Genomic DNA, 19,721 nt, shown 5'->3' on the forward strand with positions numbered 1-19,721 from the left:
ATACAATTCTGATAATACAGCAGTAATGTCGCAAAAGTATTTAGGTTAAGGCACGATACTGTAACAATTTCTTTACTGAAAAGATAATGCTGACAATTGATAAAAACAACAACAACAAAACAAACAAACATTCAAATACAGTTTTTACGCTTAATTTAAAGCGACCGTTTAACACATTTTAATATCCCTTATTAAAAATGATATGTATTTGTTAGAGCATAGTTTGTGTAACGGCGTTTTATTTTCAGTTGTAAGTAATTCGATAAACTTGTGCATGTTAGGTCGGTGTCAGTAATAAAATCTTATATACTGAGATCTTAATTCTGAAAACATTCTACACCCTAAAACACGCAGTACACTTTCTTTCGCCTTAAGGAACGGGAGAAGGTTTGGCTCATCTTCTACTTTCTATATACAATCTATGTGAAGAGCATGTAACATGTACTACGTGTATTTCCCATTTAGACAGTTTATCAGGGTTAAACACTTGTTCTAATTGGGATGCTTACAGGTTATATGTCTAACAGGCGTGTTTGAGAAGTTGAATTGCAACTAATGCAACATTTATCAATATTATGTTTCAATATGTAGAACTAAATAAAGTATGCTCAAACCGGCCGTAAAAGTCTTTAACAAACTCTTGAAAGTTTTTTTTTATATTCTCAGTATCAATTTAATTGGCAAACATTGATGAATATTTTTTTAATCAGAGTTTAGCTAATGTGAAAATGATTGCTCAATGATTCACAATAGTATATTTGATGTACTTTATGTGTAAATCAACTAATCCCCGGGTACAAACAACATTTATGTCACATGAATGTTCGCGTTCTGATAAAAGGTCTTAGGTTTATATTTAGAATGAAAATCAATTGCTTCTTTGATATCGGTCATTATTATTTTTACCTCATGTAACTAGCGGAAAAAAAGTTTTCACTAAGGTCAACACAATCTATTGGTGTTCACAATTTATTTCGACTGCCAGTTCTCCAAATGCCGCTTTGTCAATGGGCCTTAGGGGAGAATCGCTTCATGATCAACAATGTACTTTAAACGCGACCATTGCAGAGAAAATGCGAACTCCTACACGCAAAATACAGTTTGTGCAAGTTACGGGGACAATCAATATCTCCTTTTTGGTATTTTGTGAAATTTTATATACCGACAAGCAAGGAACATACTTTAACGCTGATTGTTAGTGTCACGTTTCCTAAGAATAACCCGCATTTTAGGGACATGTAACTGTTCTGGTGATTTCATATAACACACGCGTATTCACAATTTTGACATAAATATTCGCATTCAGTACCAATCTTTCCTGTCTGATTACGTTGGGAACTATTATTCATGAAACAAACGAAACAGCTGTTTCAGGAAAAAAATGTTCATGTATAATTAGTTACTCAAACACTTAGAAAGATATGCGTATATACTGTTGTTTGCAAAAAGAAACTAATACCTCCTCTAAAGAATCAATGACAAGAATACAAAATTTCTTAATTCAAATAATATAAAATTCATGTATTGCAAACCTTAAGCCAACGTGGAAATAATTGACACCTTTTGACTCTTTTTCGTGGTCAAATGTAAATGTGTTGCGAAATCGCTCTGTTGCACTCATAGTGTATCCTACATTGAAGTATAAATTAATAAAGAATGATCAACTGGAATAATGGTTTAGTTTCAGTGGTTTTGATTGTATATATTGTGAAAATGTGCAAACATTGCGTTTTATACACTTATCTCCAATAATGTCCGTTCAAGTAAATAGACGTATTTGAAATCTATAGTAAAGTAATTGTAACTAAAGACGAGAATATATAATGATCATACTATCAAATCATGAACATGCCACACGTTTTTGTTGTCAGATTGCCCACTCGGAAGTAACAGCGTGAACTGTTCCAAGCAATGCAATTGCCGAGTGGGCTCATGCGACAATGTAACGGGTGCATGTGGAAATGAGGGCTGTACAGACGGATGGACAGGACTAGCGTGTAATGAACGTAAGTTGTCAAAGGATATTAATGAAATAAAAACGCACAAAACAAACAAATATCTCATATATGCAAATAAGATATATATATATCTTCCGCATATAATACTCTAAAATATGTCAACAGATAGACAATTTTTGATTCATACAAGTGCAAAGATATTTATTAACACAAGGTAGCATCCGCATATTATACTCTTAAATCTGTCAACACATCGACCATTTTAGATTTATAAATATGCAAAAACATATATAAACATATACATAACGTACAACAATACCATTATAGATTTAGATTAATTATTTCAGTGTGTCATGTTATGCACACAAACAGTGTCAATTTATATTAATTAATTGCACATGTAAGTCACAACTTACAAAGAGACGCTTGCTAAAGTTATACAATGTTATTGGAAACGCGATTTGGAATGTACGCAAAACTGGTTATGTTATATTCTATCTAGCTGTTAAACGAAACACATGTCAATCAGGTTATTAGAATTTACGCTTGTGTTTGTTTTCAGGCTGTGCACTCGGAAGTTACAGCGTTAACTGTTCCAAGCAATGCCATTGCCGTGTGGGCTTATGCGATAGTGTTACGGGTGCATGTGGAAATGGGGGTTGTAAAGACGGATGGAAAGGAATAGTATGTAATGAAAGTAAGTTGTAAGCAAATATTAGTAAAACAAAAACACACACATCAAACACATATCCCATATACGTCAATAAGAAAAGTAGCTCCCGCATATAATACTCTAGAAATCTGACAACATATTGCCATTTTATTTTTATATATGTGCAAAGATATATAAGACCACATACGTTATGTAAAGCAATATATTTATACATTAAGATTAATTATTTGAGCAGATAAATGGAATGCATATAAAAAGTTTTAATTTCTATTACTTTATTGCACATGAAAGACAAAACTTACGAAGACAGGCGTGCTTATTGTATGAAATGTTATCGGAAACACGATTAAGAATTTACGTAAAACTGGTTATTTTCATATTCTATTTTATTGTAGAACAAAATGGAAGCCACTCAGGTTACCAGAATGTTCACGTGTTTATTTCCAGGCTGCCCACTCGGAAGTTACAGCGTCAACTGTTCCAAGCAATGCCATTGTCTTGTGGGCTCATGCGACGGTGTTACGGGTGCATGTGGAAATTATAGCTGTAAAGACGGATGGACAGGAATAGCGTGTAATGATAGTAAGTTTTCAATTGCATTTGAATTAAAAAACAAACATACGAACACAAAAAATATCACATATATTTAAATAGCATCATGTAGCCTTTGCATATGACACTATAGTAAACTGACGACAGATCTTTAGATTCGTACATGTGCAAAGATATGTATGACACATATATTATGCAGAGATTTAAGGATTGTTTTGGTTTACGTATTTAAGCGGATAAATGTTTATCTCATACACATTGTTAATTGTTAAAGGTTATTGCACAGTCCAAATTGTACACTTAGAAAGACACAATTGCTTGATTTATACAAAACCCATTGAAACAACGATTTTAAAATTACGCAAAACTGTAAACTTTAAAAGTATTTTGTATTGTAAAACGACATACATTTAATACAGGTTACAAAACAAAGTATTGGTCTAATAAGATTCTATATTAATATGCACACGAAGCGTTTACATATGCATAAGAAAATGTGTTAAATCGTTACAGCATGCAATTCATGCACATTTAGGGCAAGCTGCCCCTCTATATGTCATTTCATCGACTATACAATCTGCTACCATCTGTAAAATCGCCGAATCCAAAAAAAGCTTATGGATGTGATAATTTGTTAAACGCGTTTTCTATTGAAACTTTTGATATTTTATCAGGCCGTTGGGTGTGAGCTACTCAGAACAATCATTGATTCGGGCTTTTTGCCCGAGAAGCGGACAAAGGCAATTATTATCTCATTACATAAAAAAGGCTCAACTATTGACGTTAATAATTACAGGGGCATAACTGTTGGTAGTTGTTTATCTAAAATGTTTACTACAGCTCTAAATAAACGTATCCAACATTTGCAATGTATGTGAACAAAAAAATATTTTTTCTGACGCCCAATTTGGATTTCTCAAAGCGCTCTACAGTTGACGCACTAATTATTCCTTTGTCACTTGTTCAGAATTTTTTGTTTTAAAACAAATGCTTTATGTTATATTTGTTCATATGATGACATATTTTGATTCAATATATAGAAATAGTATGTGGCTAAAATTGTATAAATCTGGATTACAGGGCAAAATTGTAAGAATTGTTAAGGATTTGTATTGTAATGTAAAAGCATGTGCTAAATAATAATAATAATAATTAATGCTAAATAATGCTCTAACTACACTGAGTATTTTAACTACACCTTTGGTTTACGTCAAGGGGAAGAAATGTTCCGTTATTGTTTTGCCTATTTGTTGAAGATTTAGAACTGTTCCTACCACAAGATGATCAATCATCTTTGCCTATTGACGACATTGTTTTAATACTTTTGCTTTTTGCCGATGATACGGCCATTTTAGGCAAAACACCTGAAGTTCAGTTTATTTTAAATAAGCTCTATGAATAATGTGATTTATGAGGTTTAAAGGTTAATATTGATAAAACGAAAATGATATTTTTTCGGAAACGTGGAGGTGTATTAGAATCTCAACATTAGCAATATAATGGGCATCAAATTGAAGTAGTTAATACTTTTAATTATTTAGAGAATGTCTTTAACTATGTTGGCAATTTTGATCTGAATCAATAGCATTTAGTCTGTAAGCCCCTTAACGCCATGAATGTTTTACTATGTATGTGTAATAATTTAAAACCTAGAATGTATTGCCAATTACTCGATACCTTTGTTGGATCTACGTTAAATTATCCAGCAGAAACATGGGGATATTCAAAAGCGAAAGAAATCGAAAGAATACACTTAACATTATGTAAACGAATACTTAATGTTAAACCTAATACTTGTAATGCCACAGTTTACGGTGAATGGGTACATACCCACTATATGTAAAAATATACATCCGTATGTTCAATTATTGGTTTAAGCTTGTATCTACAGATAATATGATTTTTTTAAATGGTAATGAATAATCATTTGATAACTGTTTTAAAAGCCATCGTACCTGCGTATATACTATTAAGCTGATGTTGGAAACGCATGGTTTGTTTAATAACGTTCACAATATTAACCCCTAAAGAATGTGAACATAAATTTTTACAACAAAGAATTGACACCTTGACACAAGAATGGTTTGGTACCCTAGTAAATAGCTCTGTTTTAGAAATCTATAGGCAATTTAAACAAATGCTAGAGTATGAAATATATCTGGATGTTCTCCCCAAAAGATTTTATTTTTGTAGACTGCGCATGTCGGCAAATCCATTGCGTATCCAGTCAGGTAGATATGCAAGAAATAATACACCGAGACAAGAACGATACTGTTTAATGTGTAACATAAACGACATAGAAGATGAATATCATTTTGTAGGTGTGTGCTCAAGATACCAAACCGTAAGAAAAATGAATATAAAAACTTAGTATATAAATATTTAGAATTACTAAAATCAAGTAGCAAAGCATAACTTAGTAAACTATCCATTTTTATATAAGAATCACTCACTATGCGGTCTGAAAATTTAAATAATCGTGATATATCTCATACAAACTTATGTATGTCGATTTAATTACGTATTAAAGGGGCCTTTTCACAGATTTTGGCATTTTTTAACTTATTCATTAAACGCTTTATATTGATAAATGTAAACATTGGATCGTAAAAGCTCCAGTAAAAAATCAAGAACAAAATTAAAAAAAGGAAAAGAACATTGCCCGGAGCAGGTTTCGAACCAGTGACCCCTGGAGTCCTGCCAGAGTCCTGAAGTAAAAACGCTTTAGCCTACTGAGCTATTCCGCCGAGTACACATACATGACGTATTTTACACCTTATATAAGCAATCTTCGTAGTTATACAAAATTTAACGACAAAAACAGAACTCTCCAAATTATTCAATCGTTTCGCGTTGCAACGCTTTATAATTATTAGGTTTTATAATCGTCAAAAGATGCATATAATGGCTATATTAGAGCATGGTAAATGTTCAGTATTACTGTTTCCTCACAAATATCATAATTAAAACGAAAATTTGCGAATCTGAAACAACTTTTTTCAATTTTGTCAATTTACCAAAGCGTGAAAAGATCCCTTTAATACAAACGGAACAATGATTAGCATTTATCAATTGCAGAAAATATTTATGGATTTTTTTTCTAAATTGTTAGCTGTTTAAAAATACAAATAATCATTGTATGTATATAAAAAATTGTTAAACACGTCTTTATACATATGTTTTGAAAATTCAAATTTATATTCAATATTTGCAAATCTACACAACAGGAATTGTATTTTCATTATGTAAACAACATTTTTCTAACTTTGTGTTTGTTTTTTATGTTTGTTTGAACAACTTCACAAAACACGCAAATATGAACGCCTTATCATGTTGACATATTTTTTGTAAATGTATGTGTTTAGACGTATGAGTCTGTCTGTCTTGATGGTATTTGTCGCACTAATCAATTCGCATCTTGATGGACGCAACCAAATCGTTGTCACGTCACTGTATGTTACTGATTGAATTCAGTCGTGTCCGGTAATCTTTGCGTCCGGTAATATTGCGCACTTAACAGTTTGTACACTGCGTCTTATTTACTAACATAAACTTTTGATATTCATAGTATCGACTGATGTTTGATAAAATTTCATTATGGACGACATTGTTATTATGCAACTATTTCTATTTGTTATCAGAATCTCCAAGAATTATTCACTTCTTTTTTCAATAGCGGGTAAAATAATAGCATATGTATGATAATAATTGTATTATTTCCTCACACAGTTGTGTCATCGATTTGATCTGAGTTGTAAGCAGAGAACGACGTATGCTTCCTAAGTTTTGCATTTTACCATAAAGCCCAATACTTATAAATGCCCGTCATACGTAAAGACCGCATGTTTTTATCTAGGGAAGTCTGATATTCAAAAATATATCCAATGGCTAAACATATTGCTTTGAGTATGTTTGTCTCAAACACTTTAATTAGCTAATTGAGGTATTATAATCAAGCAAAAGATTACCGACCATCGTCAAAAAAATCGAATCATAGGTACTTTGAGATAAAAGAAGTCTGCTGTGATGCAAACATTAACACAAGGATAACTAATACTATTTAATATTTAAAATAAATATTGCGTAAGCTTACGAGACATTGGAATTATTTGAAAATGAAGTGTTTTATCATTCTTAATTTGAATTCGGACTGCCCTTTATTCAATATTGGCGATATGTTTGTATTTATAAAAGTCGATTAGAATTATACATGCTCAGTAAAGCATTACATAAATATGTGATTTTGATCCAATGTTTATAAGCCAACTAAGTGCACAAGAATGCCAAACAACATCGTACATTGGTATCACATTCGACACTATCACTATCGCAAATCAGATTTTTTGTTGGCCTAGTTTTTTGTATTAACGCAAACGGCTCAGATGGCAACATCAGTGCTAGCCCTGCACATATTCGTTACACGATCACAGTTCGCGGGATCCATTGATAGCGATTACGATATAACTTTACAGGTCATTAATGTAGTTATATATGCATAAGCATTTGTCACATAATCGTTCATAGTTCATGGACGACACATAGTTACTAGCAACGTTCATTTCTCTTAAATTACTGATGTGTAGCCTATCATTCGATATCTCGTCATGCGCGTATTGTCATGATGACGAGATTTGCTTTAACTACCATTTTCCCGTGTCGCGCATGGGACAAGTCCGTCCCTTTCTATTAATGTTAATTTCTCTGCATAATGTGGGATAGAATATTCAACAACATCATATATCAGTTTCTAATCCAGTTTAATGTCTGACATAACTAATATTTTCAGTTGTACAAATACGTTGTGATTGCTACATGATTGTGTCTTTTTCCATCTGTTCACCTCTAGATCTAAATGCTAACTGACTATTTCCCTCTAACATTTGCCCCGTGAATCCCATTGGTCAGTGTTCTATGCGTGCTTATTGCTAGTTGGCTAGATTACTAAAGATACTGAATCAATGAAGCCCTGGGAACGGGATAAACAAACCATCCAAATATTTACAAGCTTTATCTGTATAAACACTTTTGCTTGACCAATACAAACATACCCGGCCTTGTGTCAACTATACTATTCTTTAATCTCTCCCTCATCGATAAGCTTATGTGTACATATGTGCACTTTGTGACTGTAATGTTTCAATAAAGTTATCCCAAAATATTCCACCTGCAAATTCCTACCATAACGTTACACATTGTTTGGCCGTCTCCAACACGTATTTACCTACCTTTTTGTTGTTTCATCAAGTGTTATATACATATGTTTAAAACAGTTCAAATAAGATATTATTTCATGTTAGTATTTCAAATGCGTGTTATTCAATTTTTGTAATCCGAAACGCATTTCCGAAGTTTGTTAACGTGAGGTTAACAAATATTACCTTCACTTAAACAAATAAACACTTCTAGATAATTCAATGTGAAAAAATTGTCCTGATTAAAAGCTGACGAAAGTTTGGCTTCATGTACAACGTCGCATCATCCTCGCGAAAAGCGTGAGCTTTAATACTTGATTACTGAAGTTTTTACTTTTTGTTACACAATGTGAAGTGAATTTGTATATGAAAATCCTTTTCTCTTAATTAAAAAATCTTGTATGCTGTCTATATTGCTACAATTGTTGAGATAGGTCAGTATTGATCTGTAAAAAGTTCGGGCATCGTATACATCTCCATGTGAAATGCTAGTATTCAGCTGCCTGACTGATGATTAGCTGATAAGATTATGAAGTAGGCTAGATTGACAGCTCGCATCATGTCTAAGTTCCTTTATGATGTTGTCATTCAACTGCGGGGAGGGAAGGGGGGCAGAGTAAGATTTGTTCCACTGTTGGACTGGGGCGGGGGCTGTAAGAACTAAGTGAACTAAGTGTACATTTAATTGTCATATAGTGATATGTTTTTATTTAACAATGGTGCTTTCAACATTAAGAAGTTAATAAAACGCTGTGTATAAACTATGCGTATTCTTTCTGTTAAATGTTTATTAAAATTGTTTTTGACATTCAACCATTCAACAGGTAATAAATTAAAAAAAACAATATTCATGTTTTTTCTCACCTAAGCAAGGCTTTTACATTCGATAGTGCTAATCGTGTATGTTAAGAATTTGAACAATTCTAAAAAGTAATTCTTTCTCAAGTTTAATTGTTGAATGTATTATCAATATCAATGTCAAACATCGTTTTTGTAATGTCTTAATGCTATTTTTAATGAATCAATTTACAGTAATAATGTGTATTACCTTATTGCTAATGAAATACAAAACTTACAAACACACGCTTGCTTAAGTAATACAATGTTATTGTAGCAACGATTTACACATAAATTTAACATAAGTTATTAAACTTGATTATTTTTTATGATGGGAAACCAGCGTTTGGTTCTTAACTGTGACCAGTTAACTTGTCGTTTCAGTAGACTAACCGTTAAACGGGTTACCTGTGTCGTCCTAATTTTAACCAAATGTTCACAGTATCTGTACGACATTAATGTCTTTAAAAAACCAAACATTCAGAGCGGGAAATACACAGTTATTTCCACCTAACCAGTATATTTCTTGTAAGCGCATTTAGTACTGCATTATCTAATGTTTTAATGGATATTATACCAGTAATTTTGTATTCTTTCAACGTGTACACTATGCGTATGATGAGACATATGATATAATGAGTTAAAACGATGCCTACGAGTCATTTTGTCAGTTGTTAATAATATGTGGATCATTTGGATAAATACCAACTATGTTAATATTATTCCTCTTGGGTTAATATTATCCACGGTCAATGACTTATTAAAGTTTTTTACAAGCTTTAAACTTTGCATTTTTGGAATGATGCAATACTGAATATTTTTTCTTATTCAACACTTGATAAACCATACACGAATACCTCTCAATATGTCGCTTATTTTTACGAATACCATTCAGAATTGTAAACGTGTCTAACGGATAAAGTAACACTTGTTCATGTTCTTCTACTGACTCAATAGAAAGCTCTATAATCCTGCGCATCGATTGGCGTATCAAAATTCGTGAATGCACATACAATATCACATTAATCAACGAATCCTCCATATAAGCAACAAAAACGCAGCCATTCCCATGTACATGTCGAATTGATATATAACGGTCTAATTTTGAAAACATATAACTATTTAAATTGTGTTTGTGTTGCAAAGTGTTTCTTAAAAAGCATCGAAAAGCAATGAAAGTTTTTTAAAGATGTAAGACTCACCCGAAAAATGTGTAATATAACATATTTATGATAAGTACATAAAATTTAGTAACTGAATGTTTCCATTATTTATGAAATGATATTTTTGATTTTGCGTTACACTTATTTACAGGTATCGATTATGTGGGCTGTTATGAGGATAGCAGCAGCAACCGAATCCTTCAAGACTATGATTACTTTTCTGATTCGAACTCACCAGCGGAGTGTTCAAAAAACTGCAGAAACTACAAGTTTTTCGGAGTGCAGGTTGGTTGTAGATTTAACGTAGCACTTTTATAGCAAGATATTAACTCAACACAAAGGTATAAACTGATAGGAATACAAATCCTTAAGCTATGAAAATAACATATAATATTCTTTATCCCTATTTGTTCCCTATTTATTGTTAATTTTGTGCTTAACTTTTTAATTATTATTGTGCTTGTATAAAGAATGACATACGAGAGGCGCCAAAAGTATATTTGAACAAAATCTTAATACAAGTTTAGACAGTACCGTGTGTAAAACATGTACAAATTGCATTTACTCTATCTTGTTCAATGAAAGTATTGGTGTTTCAAAATTGTATTTGTCATTTGTAGAATAGTGCGTCGAAAAATTAATGATAACATTAAAAGGGGTAGTTGTTGGACTTTTGAAGGCTGAAAACGCGTATAGGAGTATTTACAATGATTTTCAAGCAATGGGGTATTCGATTCTTTTATGCTCCATCAAGAATATTAGTGATACTTTTGAACGACAACTCCAAAATATCAATCCTGACCTTCCAATTACAACGTTTAGATATCGCCTAAATGTGGCCATATCGGACGGCATCAGAGAAATCAATCGTATGATCGCCAAATTTTATCTGCCGACCCAGATGTAAGATGTGAGATGTCGCCCATACAATGCATCTCTAAATGAACTGTTTATAACATTTTCACCAAAATATTAAAAGCTAAACACAGAACAAAATGCAAAATGCGTCAGCTTAATATGGCGCAAATTAAAGATCTATAAATAAACAAAGATTGGAAACATCCATTCTGATACAAAAAGTATCGGGAATTCGCGCGGCGAAAACGAGATCTATATCACGTAACATCAATCAGGCAATCGCTGATCTCCCTCTGTAAATTGGCGCTATTATGCGCTACGGCAGCGTGTCCGCCCGCTTGAATCCAATAACACCATTTCATGATTTGCACAATAGAACTGAAAACATTTGAAACCTGAAACAAAGTTTTAATATTTATAGTAGCGTTGATATATTAAAAGTGATTTTAAAATAAAACATAATAGATTTGAAAAAAATATGTGTCTCTGAACCAACATTAAGCAACAGTATTCAATGACGAGTTAGCTTTTTAACAAGTGCATCTTTCAATACGCCGTTGCCTTAAACTTGATCATTTCTTTTTGGATATATTGAATAAAGTATAAAGGTGATATCAAAAGGCTATAAACATTATTCTATAAACTTTTTCTCGGGTATTAAATAACAATACTTTGAAAGATTTCAGGCCGAGTTAGACTATTTAAAAGTATATATTTGCCTTTACTTTGTTTTTTCTTTATACATACTTCTAATTACGTATCATTTAAAGGTAATATAAAAATGTACAAAACTAAACAAAACTTTTTTTTATTGTAACGTGAAAAGTCTCGGAGATATTCATAAGCGAATAATTGTAGTATTTCATGCCGATGCAGATTTTCTAATTGAATATGACATATCCATCTTTGCCATCATCTTTACTTTTCTAAATTAACATTACATATTTGAATATAAATTTAAAGGTAATATAAAAAGCTTAAAGATTACAGGCCGTATCTTAATTACTTATTGCAAATTTAATATCTGACTTTAACTGTAATTTTGGTTGTATTTCTTAATCAATTATCATTTTTAAAATTGATATGAAAACAATAAAGGCTGAAATAAAATTGATCAATTTATGTTTAACTGTTCCGGGGATGTTCTATACATTTCCTAAACTAATATTTTAATATTTTTTTAATAAAGTGTAAATTGTAAAATACCCAATAAACTGTAAAACAGGAAACAAATATGTTGATTTTGCCTTCACATATTACGGATAAATACTATTAGCAAGACACTAAACATTTTGAATACACATCTGCGATTGAGGCGTCAACGCATTCTCTTCAAGAGAGACCATGTTCGCATTGTGGATTAAGAGCGTTTATTTGTATGACTGTGACACCACATTTAGATAAGATTATCACGAAAAGATGACGCGCGTCACTTTCTCACTGACTGAAATCTCAGTTACCGCGAGAATCGACGAGAACTCGCGACGACACGAATGTTTTTTATTGATAGATCTTTGCGAACTTAGAAGAGAAGTGCTAGATCATGGCAGTTATACACGAAGTTAAGAGGGGAAGATGGAATAACTGTGTTACTTCTCTTGCAATGTTAAGTGGATCGTACGGGCGACGCAAAGTTTGCTACAAAAAAAGGGAAAACAGTTAGCGGCACACTTTAGTTCGTTTAGCGGGACTCTTTTGCCAAGGATTTCATGGCATGGGCTGTTGTCACTTATGGAGCAAAACCCGAGATTCGGCTTATCAACAACGGAACTAAAGTTAGTAGCAAGTTCTATATCAATAAGGTATCGAAGCCGTTTTTTCGAAATGAAGTCCCGAAACTGTTTCCAGAAGGTCGGAAGTCGATGGTGTTCCATCAGGACGGTGCCTCAAGTCACACATCTAAACAGATTTTCCAATTTCTTAAGAAAGAGAAAATCAACTTTATTGACCTAGATGTATGGATGCCGAAGTCTTTGGATGCTGCTTCAGTGGATTGTTGTATATGTGGAATCGTTAAACACCGTCTACATAATCACACCGATAATCTGTTAAAGGTATTCAAAAAGCTCTTTAAAACGAGTAAACAAGAATGGACCAGAATAGTATGAACAAATCATGGCAAAAATGTTTTGCGCATGTCATTGATTTCATATTGAATACTTATTTCAATTAAGGTCACGTTTCTATTCTTTGTGTGTGTCATTAATTGTGTTCAAATATAATCTTGGCGCCTCTGGTATTTCACCTTGATAGTGACTTCAATCTGCAGATTCGCAGAAATATGTCATCTAAGCATGCCTTTTCGTAACCAACGGTCATGCTATCAATATGGTTTTTTTCTGATTACAATTAGTCGCAGAGGCATTGCCTATGTGGTAATGCGCTTTATTCTTCAACCCAAAAGCCAGAGTCAGAGTGTTCTTTCATTTGTCCTGGCGACAGAAGCAAGATATGTGGCGCTGATTGGAGGATTAACCTCTACAGGCATTCGGGTAAATGTACAGTTTTGAACGATATATATTAGTACATAATACGTCTTTAATCACGTGAAGCAATACACATCGTTAAACGTCTGTCGAAATAATTAGTAATATTACGATCTTAATCTAACATGTTTTAAAGTTTATTTTAAAAACAACGTTTAAAGTTTATTAAACAATACATCCAGAAGGCCAAAAGCCCAAGTGGACAAAGTAAACATTCAGTGTTTACTGAGTAAATAGTTTATGATTAAACAATGTGATAGTACATTTCACCGCCACAATACATACATGTATTATTAAATACTAGATTATTATATTTACAACTATCGATAGTATATATGTAATTAGAATGTACTAAGTGGTAATAACTTCAAATTCTAATGGAGCTTATTAATTGCAAGCATTTATCAAATATATTATAATGTACCTATGTTGGGTCTACATGTGAAATAATGGTAACAATTTTCGTTTCATGAGGCACATGCATATATATATATATATATATATATATATATATATATATATGCATGTGCCTCATGAAACGAAAATTGTTACATGATGTTAGTACAAAGTATTATATATATAGCAGAACGTACATGTTGAAAGTAATATGACAATAATAGAATTGCTTTCTTACATTAAGCTATCTTACAGTTAGCTGTAATAAAATGCATGTCAATCAAGGCCCATGCATGTAATAGCTGTAATGTAATGCTATACAATTCTTATAATACAGCAGTAATGTCGCAAAAGTATTTAGGTTAAGGCACGATACTGTAACAATTCCTTTACTGAAAAGATAATGCTGACAATTGATAAAAACAACAACAACAAAACAAACAAACATTCAAATACAGTTTTTACGCTTAATTTAAAGCGACCGTTTAACACATTTTAATATCCCTTATTAAAAATGATATGTATTTGTTAGAGCATAGTTTGTGTAACGGCGTTTTATTTTCAGTTGTAAGTAATTCGATAAACTTGTGCATGTTAGGTCGGTGTCAGTAATAAAATCTTATATACTGAGATCTTAATTCTGAAAACATTCTACAACCTAAAACACGCAGTACACTTTCTTTCGCCTAAAGGAACGGGAGAAGGTTTGGCTCATCTTCTATTTTCTATATTCAATCTATGTGAAGAGCATGTAACATGTACTACGTGTATTTCCCATTTAGACAGTTTATCAGGGTTAAACACTTGTTCTAATTGGGATGCTTACAGGTTATATGTCTAACAGGCGTGTTTGAGAAGTTGAATTGCAACTAATGCAACATTTATCAATATTATGTTTCAATATGTAGAACTAAATAAAGTATGCTCAAACCGGCCGTAAAAGTCTTTAACAAACTCTTGAAAGTTTTTTTTTATATTCTCAGTATCAATATAATTGGCAAACATTGATGAATATTTTTTTAATCAGAGTTTAGCTAATGTGAAAATGATTGCTCAATGATTCACAGTAGTATATTTGATGTACTTTATGTGTAAATCAACTAATCCCCGGGTACAAACAACATTTATGTCACATGAATGTTCGCGTTCTGATAAAAGGTCTTAGGTTTATATTTAGAATGAAAATCAATTGCTTCTTTGATATCGGTCATTATTATTTTTGGATTATTGACGCAAAGCGGCAATAATACACAGTAGCCAATCTTCAGCCTAATTTGCATATTACTGCAAACTTCGGAGCACTTCTGTCTACGCCGCAGAACTAACTCTCTGTTAACGCAATTTGACGATAAAAGCCGTTACCGAGAAAAAGTATCCGAATGTACTATAATCGATTCACACAGGCGATATTTTGTTTGTATATCTCTTTTTAATACTTTCCTATTGTTGTGAAAATGTTAGTACATGCGCATTGAAAATGCACGGAAATAGCCGATATGAAAATGCACGGAAATAGCCGATCATATCGGCTATTTCCGTTATTTAACGGTGAATAGGTTGTCAAATAGTGCGGGGTTAACATGTACACAATGTCTTGCTAAGCTTTTCTTTTTGAGGATATGTAGTAACAAAATGACAAACCCAATTATTTTTTAACGTTCAGTCTATCTAACGGTCACCGGGTCAAATCTTAGAAAATCCTAACAACCACAGAGGCACAATTTTAATCCAATCTTTATGAAACTTGGTCAAAATGTTTGTCTATGAAATCTGTGTTATATGAGGTAAAAAATAACTAGGCCTAAGAGTCAAATCTTAAAAAATATTATAACCCACTGTAAATGCCACAAGTTTGATCCAATCTTCATGATACTTGGTCAATTTGCCTCATATGATACTTTGAACTAGTTCGAATCTGGGTCTTGTGGGGTCAAAAACTAGCTCACATGGTCAAATCAAAATAAAGATTTACATGAGCGTGCCACAAAAGCCTCTTCTGTGTATGCAGCAGCACGCAAACGCGCGTAAGTAAAATACGTGTTCTTCACCAGCTGGTCCGAGACTAGTAACACACTAAACATCGCAGTGGCGAAGACAGGGTTCAGAAACTTGAATGTTTTTCTAAATGAACTTAGTTTCCTTTTGAATCAGGGCCACGTTGTGAGATTTCATGTCAATAATCCACCAGTACTTTCAGTGCTTTGATTACCTCATGTAACTAGCGGAAAAAAAGTTTTCACTAATGTCAACACAATCTATTGGTGTTCACATTTTATTTTGACTGCCATTTCTCCAAATGCCGCTTTGTCAATGGGGCTTAGGGGATAATCGCTTCATGATCAACAATGTACTTCAAACGCGACCATTGCAGAGAAAATGCGAACTCCTTCACGCAAAATACAGTTTGTGCAGGTTACGGGGACAATGAATATCTCCTTTTTGGTATTTTGTGAAATTATGATATACCGACAAGCAAGGAACGTACTTTAACGCTGATTGTTAGTGTCACGTTTCCTTAAAATAACCTCGCATTTTAGGGACATGTAACTGTTCTGGTGATTTCATATAACAAACGCGTTATCACAATTTTGACATAAATATTCGCATTCAGTACATTCTATCCTGTCTGATTACGTTGGGAACTATTATTCATGAAACAAACGAAACAGTTGTTTCAGGAAAAAAATGTTCATGTATAATTGGTTACTCAAACACTTAGAAAATTAGGCGTATATTCTGTTGTTTGCAAAAAGAAACTAATATCTCCTCTTAAAAATCAATGACAAGAATACAAAATTTCTTAATTCAAATAATATAAAATTCATGTATTGCAAACCTTAAGCCAACATGGAAATAATTGACACCTATTGACTCTTTTTCGTGGTAAAATGTAAATGTGTTGCGAAATCGCTCAGTTGCACTCAGCGTGTATCCTACATTGAAGTTTAAATTAATTAAGAGTGATCAACTGGAATAATGGTTTAGCTTCAGTGGTTTTGATTGTATATATTGTGAACATGTGCAAACATTGCGTTTTATACACTTATCTTCAATAATGTCCGTTCAAGTAAATAGACGTATTTGAAATCTATTTTAGTACAGTAATTGGAACTAAAGACGAGAATATATAATGATCTTACTATCAAATCATGAACATGCCACACGTTTTCGTTGTCAGATTGCCCACTCGGAAGTAACAGCGTGAACTGTTCCAAGCAATGCAATTGCCGAGTGGGCTCATGCGACAATGTTACGGGTGCATGTGGAAATGAGGGCTGTACAGACGGATGGACAGGACTAGCGTGTAATGAACGTAAGTTTTCAAGGGATATTAATGAAATAAAAACGCAGAAATCAAACAAATATCTCATATATGCAAATAAGATATATATCTTCCGCATATTATACTCTAAAATATGTCAACAGATAGACAATTTTAGATTCATACAAGTGCAAAGATATTTATTAACACAAGGTAGCATCCGCATATTATACTCTTAAATCTGTCAACACATCGACCATTTTAGATTTATAAGTATACAAAAACATATATAAACATATACATAACGTACAACAATGTCAGTATAGATTGAGATTAATTATTTCAGTGTGTAATGTTATGCACAAAAACAGTGTCAATTAATATTAATTAATTGCACATGTAAGTCACAACTTACAAAGAGACGCTTGCTAAAGTTATACAATGTTATTGGAAACGCGATTTGGAATGTACGCAAAACTGGTTATGTTTTATTCTATTTAGCTGTTAAACGAAACACATGTCAATCAGTTTATTAGAATTTTTGCTTGTGTCTGTTTTCAGGCTGCGCACTCGGAAGTTACAGCGTTAACTGTTCCAAGCAATGCCATTGCCGTGTGGGCTTATGCGATAGTGTTACGGGTGCATGTGGAAATGGGGGTTGTAAAGACGGATGGAAAGGAATAGTATGTAATGAAAGTAAGTTGTAAGCAAATATAAGTAAAACAAAAACACACACATCAAACACATATCCCATTTACGTCAATAAGAAAAGTAGCTCCCGCATATAATACTCTAGAAATCTGACAACATATTGCCATTTTATTTTTATATATGTGCAAAGATATATATGACCACATACGTTATGTAAAGCAATATATTTATACATTAAGATTAATTATTTGAGCAGATAAATGGAATGCATATAAAAAGTGTTAATTTTTATTACTTTATTGCACATGAAAGACAAAACTTACGAAGACAGGCGTGCTTATTGTATGAAATGTTATCGGAAACACGATTAAGAATTTACGTAAAACTGGTTATTTTCATATTCTATTTTATTGTAGAACAAAATGGAAGCCACTCAGTTTACCAGAATGTTCACGTGTTTATTTCCAGGCTGCCCACTCGGAAGTTACAGCGTCAACTGTTCCAAGCAATGCCATTGTCTTGTGGGCCCATGCGACGGTGTGAAGGGTGATTGTGAAAATGATGGCTGTAAAGACGGATGGACAGGAATAGCGTGTAATGATAGTAAGTTTTCAATTGCATTTGAATTAAAAAACAAACACACGAACATAAAAAATATCACATATATTTAAATAGCATCATGTAGCCTTTACATATGACACTATAGTAAACTGACGACAGATCTTTAGATTCGTACATGTGCAAAGATATGTATGACACATATATAATGCAGAGATTTAAGGATTGTTTTGTTTTACGTATTTAAGCGGATAAATGTTTATCTCATACACATTGTTAATTGTTAAAGGTTATTGCACAGTACAAATTGTACACTTAGAAAGACACAATTGCTTGATTTATACAAAACCCATTGAAACAACGATTTTGAAATTACGCAAAACTGTAAATTTTAAAAGTATTTTGTATTGTAAAACGACATACATTTAATACAGGTTACAAAACAAAGTATTGGTCTAATAAGATTCTATATAAATATGCACACGAAGCGTTCACTTTGCATAAGAAAATGTGTTAAATCGTTACAGCATGCAATTCATGCACATTTAGGGCAAGCTGCCCCTCTATATGTCATTTCATCGACTATACAATCTGCTACCGTCTGTAAAATCGCCGAATCGCAACAAAGCTTATGGATGTGATAATTTGTTAAACGCGTTATCTTTTGAAACTATTGATATTTTATCAGGCCGTTGGGTGTGAGCTACTCAGAACAATCATTGATTCGGGCTTTTTGCCCGAGAAGCGGACAAAGGCAATTATTATCTCACTACATAAAAAAGGCTCAACTATTGACGTTAATAATTACAGGGGCATAACAGTTGGTAGTTGTTTATCTAAAATGTTTACTACAGCTCTAAATAAACGTATCCAACATTTACAATGTATGTGAACAAAAAAAAATTTTTTTCTGACGCCCAATTTGGAATTCTCAAAGCGCTCTACAGTTGACGCACTAATTATTCCTTTGTCACTTATTCAGAATTATTTGTTTCAAAACAAAGGCTTTATGTTATATTTGTTTATATGATGACATATTTTGATTCTATATATAGAAATGGTATGTGGCTAAAATTGTATAAATGTGGAATACAGGGCAAAATTGTAAGAATTGTTAAGGATTTGTATTGTAATG

The 19,721-nt window shown here is 32.7% G+C and overlaps 1 protein-coding gene across 1 annotated transcript in view; it reads left to right on the forward strand.

The window, feature by feature from the left end:
* LOC127854562 (multiple epidermal growth factor-like domains protein 10) overlaps window positions 1-19,721 on the forward strand; it is a 70,621-nt gene that overhangs the window by 21,058 nt on the left and 29,842 nt on the right. Inside the window, exons 3-6 of the mRNA XM_052389626.1 lie at window positions 13,587-13,725; window positions 17,294-17,428; window positions 17,939-18,073; window positions 18,497-18,631. Of these exons, the coding sequence (XP_052245586.1) occupies window positions 13,587-13,725; window positions 17,294-17,428; window positions 17,939-18,073; window positions 18,497-18,631 (544 nt within the window). The remainder of the gene's footprint in view (window positions 1-13,586; window positions 13,726-17,293; window positions 17,429-17,938; window positions 18,074-18,496; window positions 18,632-19,721) is intronic.

This window comes from Dreissena polymorpha, chromosome 13 (assembly GCF_020536995.1).
Source record: "Dreissena polymorpha isolate Duluth1 chromosome 13, UMN_Dpol_1.0, whole genome shotgun sequence".
Lineage (NCBI taxonomy): Eukaryota > Metazoa > Mollusca > Bivalvia > Myida > Dreissenidae > Dreissena > Dreissena polymorpha.